General features: G+C 35.0%; 1 protein-coding gene across 1 annotated transcript; it reads left to right on the top strand.

The window, feature by feature from the left end:
* Positions 1-1484: 1484 nt before the first annotated feature.
* Positions 1485-2396, top strand: LOC110289127 (vomeronasal type-1 receptor 90-like). The gene has a single exon (XM_021155311.1). The coding sequence runs from the start codon at positions 1485-1487 to the stop codon at positions 2394-2396; it is 912 nt and encodes a 303-aa protein (XP_021010970.1).
* Positions 2397-3785: the final 1389 nt, after the last annotated feature.

Below are 3785 nucleotides of genomic sequence, written 5' to 3'. Positions count from 1 at the left end.
ATCTATGCATGTGTGTATCCATATGGACTATACTAGTGAAGTTGAAAATATAATTAAGCTCACCTTTCCTCACAAGAATCTGGGCTAGTATAGTTGTTTTCTATTTCTCTATCACAAGCTGACTTTAAAGAAGTAAATTAAATTAGTCCCATAATAAATTGATCTTGGTAATCATGGCAAATAAAAAACATGGGCACTAAAGTTAAGACTGTTGAGTACATCTATAAAACATGTGTGAGTGCTGATGACATATGATAACACTGGGGACTTTGCTTTCTATTGCATGGGAAGGAATCTGTTTTAAACTAGAAATCTTCCACAAGTTCATGTTTGTCAAAATGTTTGGAAAATGGTGATACTTTTAATGCCACATGTTCCATCTTGTTGGAGGCTACATGATGATACATGTTCAGGTGTGATTATATGGTAACTACAAAAAAACAGAAAAGGAAAATGGAACCATTGCCAAGATAGGGTTGGGGGTGGGAGCAATAGAAAGCAGAATTGCAGGGTACAAGTATTTCAACAGGAAAATAGGAAAGGGGGCTTCCTAGAGAGTGGAGGAAGATAAATAGAGAAGAAAATGGTAGTTAGGTAAAATGTCAGTATGAATGGCTGAAAAGACATAACTTCTGATTGTATTAGCAATTTACAATTCCATTCAAAAGGAAGAGAAAAACAGTGTTTTCCATGGTAGCTGGGAGTCAGGCTTTTTAAACCTGAAGTCCAGTTTCATAACAGGTGATGAGATGGGAACTAAGCTGAGTGCCATCTATGAATATCTATAATGATAATTAATGGTAATAGGATGTGGAAAGTATACTAGAGGTCTCCAAATGTATCTAGTCTTAAATGCAGATTATGGATTTGTTTTAAAAAGAAACATAAAAATAGATGAATTGTGGAAGATAATTTGTTACTTAAAATAGTGCGATTATCATGAATTAGCACCATGCTGTCATTAGAATTATGAGATAAAACAAAAGTATTTGCACAAAATAGAGGACAGTAAAATTATGGCCTCCCCTCAATTTTTTTGTTATCTTCTGTGACTATTTTCCATATCAATGTAAGTTTTATTCAGTTATACAAATGTTACCTGTTCTCATCACTACTGTTTTAGGTGTTAAGTATAAAATGAGTCAATTTAAATCAACAGGGCTGGATTTCTAAAACATGAGACTAGGGGGCACTACAGACTCAAAAATTATGAATTCTGTCTAAATATGTGAGGATAAATGTATTGTTCATAATATGGTAAGTATACAGGAGATGCATGGAGGGCATGTAGAAATGTAGGCAATGATGTAAAATCTGGAACATCAAAAGTTAAAGAGAAAAGCCAATCATCAATTAGTATGAAAAATGAAATGAGCATGGAGTCTTATTATCCAGTATATCAAAAGCTTGATGTGTACTCTATTTTTTTCAGATATTTGAAATAAATTTCTACAATGCTCTTAAGATGAATACAATTTTTACTTATGTTCTCACTCAAGAATGTCCTTTATTTCCAAGCTGGACTTGGAGTCCTAGCAAATATGTGTCTTCTTTGCTTCTATATTTTCATAATTGTAGGTCACAGACCTAAGCCCACGGACTTGATCTCCTGTCAACTGACCTTCATTCACATAATGGTGTTCCTCACCGGAGGGGACCTGTTGCTTACAGACATATTTGAATCACTGAATATTGAGAATGACTTCAAATGTAAGGCAACTTTTTACATAAGCAGGGTGATGAGATGCCTCTCTATCTGCACCACCTGCCTCCTGAGTGTGTTCCAGGCTGTCACAATCAGTCCCAGTACTTCTTATTTGGCAAAATTTAAACAGAAACTAAGAAAATACATGGTCTATGTTTTCTCATGTATTTGGTCTTTCAGTTTTTCATACAGTAGTAGCCGGATCTTCTATGTTCGTGGTTTTACTAATGTGAGTGAGAGTAACCAGATGCAGATCACTAAATCCTGCTTACTCTTCCGCATGAACTCCATCATCAGGGTATTCATTTTTACAGTGACAACCTCCAGAGATGTTTTTCTTGTAGGAGTCATGCTGATCACAAGTACATACATGGTGATTATCTTGTGTAGACATCAGAGGCAATGCAAGCATCTTCATAGCATCAAGCACCTGAGAGCATCCCCTGAGAAAAGAGCCACCCAGACCATCTTGCTGCTGGTGATTTTCTTTGTGGTCATGTATTGGGTGGACTTCGTCATCTCAACCATATCAGTTCTGTTGTGGAGGTATGACCCAGTCATCCTGATGGTTCAGAAGTTTCTGATGTATGCCTATCCTACAATTAGTCCTTTGGTACAAATCAGTTCTGATAACAGAATAATAATTATGGTGAAAAACATGTACTCAAAGCACCACCAGAGATTTTTTTAAAAAGATATTTTCATTTCTTTAAAAACCTATTAATTTATTATTTATTTATACCTATGAGTGTTGTTGTGCCAGCATGTATCTATGCGTGCATTCCTGCTATCCACAGAGGTGAGATGTCATGGCACCCCCTGAAATTGGACTTATAGATGGCTATAAGGAATCATTCTATACAGCACCAATTATTTTTCTCTAAAATACACTTTTTTTCTTTTAAACTTTAATGTCCCTAGCACATATGTAGCAGATGTACAGCCCAGTCTCCATGTGAATTCCCCCAGCAAACTGTGCCTGTTCCTAAAGTTACTGTCTGTCATGGAATCCATTCCCCAACAGTCCTGCCTTGTTTAACATCAGCTGGAGAAGCTGACCTAACCCTGGAAGAGACTTTATTGCCTGGGTGGTGTAAAACAATGGGGTGGGACACCATATCAGAGGAGAAGGGGATGAGGGATAGGAAGTGGAACTCTGTGAAAGGGACACTGGTTGGGATTTAAATGAATGAATGAATAAATAAATAATTAAACTTTAATGGTTCAGGTAGCAAAGCAGGATCCTTCATATGATTTAACTAAAATTTGTGGTATTACACATATACAATCTTTTGACATTTCTGTTGCTAAGAACCATAGAGTTTTAAAGTTAATTGTACACAATAAATTTATATTTCTACATAAATTCTTTTTCTCCTTTCTACTTTGTAAAATGAATATTCCCTTGCTGCCGAGTTTACTCAAAAGGAGATCCTTGCTGATAGTGACTTTCTAAGCTTTTTCTCCAAAAGATTTTGTACTCTTGCTCATCAAAGAATAGTTTAAATATTTTATTGTAGCTTTATTTCTATTCCCTAATTATAACTTTTCTGGATCCATAAAAATACTATGAATTTAAAGTTCCCATTTTTTGCTACAGTTACGTAATGACTCTTATATGAAAATACCATGTGCCTGTTTATTTGTACTTCATTTCATTTACATGTATTAAAATATTGTTGGTAAATAAAAACAGTTTAGATATACATACATATTGTAAATGTTTTCATTGTGTATCTGTATGCATGGATCTATGTCTGTACACAGATGAAGTATGTATGTATATATATATGTATATGTATATATATATATATATATACATATACATATATATATATACATATATATATATGCACATGGATGCCAGAAGGCAATGTTGGCTGTCACCTGCTCTTTCTCTTTGTTTTGCTATTGGCATTCACCTGCTGTCTTAATAAAGCATCTCTCTCTCTGAGCTGTGTCAAGATGGTGGTCCAAGAGGTTCTTCGGTAACTGCCTCTCCAGCTCTGGGAGTGGAAGTGTTAATCACCATAGCCTCCCCCATTTAAAATTATGATTTCTTTTTTTTTTTTGATTTTTA

This window comes from Mus caroli, unplaced genomic scaffold (genome assembly GCF_900094665.2).
Source record: "Mus caroli unplaced genomic scaffold, CAROLI_EIJ_v1.1 scaffold_11502_1, whole genome shotgun sequence".
Classification (NCBI taxonomy): domain Eukaryota; kingdom Metazoa; phylum Chordata; class Mammalia; order Rodentia; family Muridae; genus Mus; species Mus caroli.
This window is presented reverse-complemented; position numbering and strand designations above follow the sequence as displayed.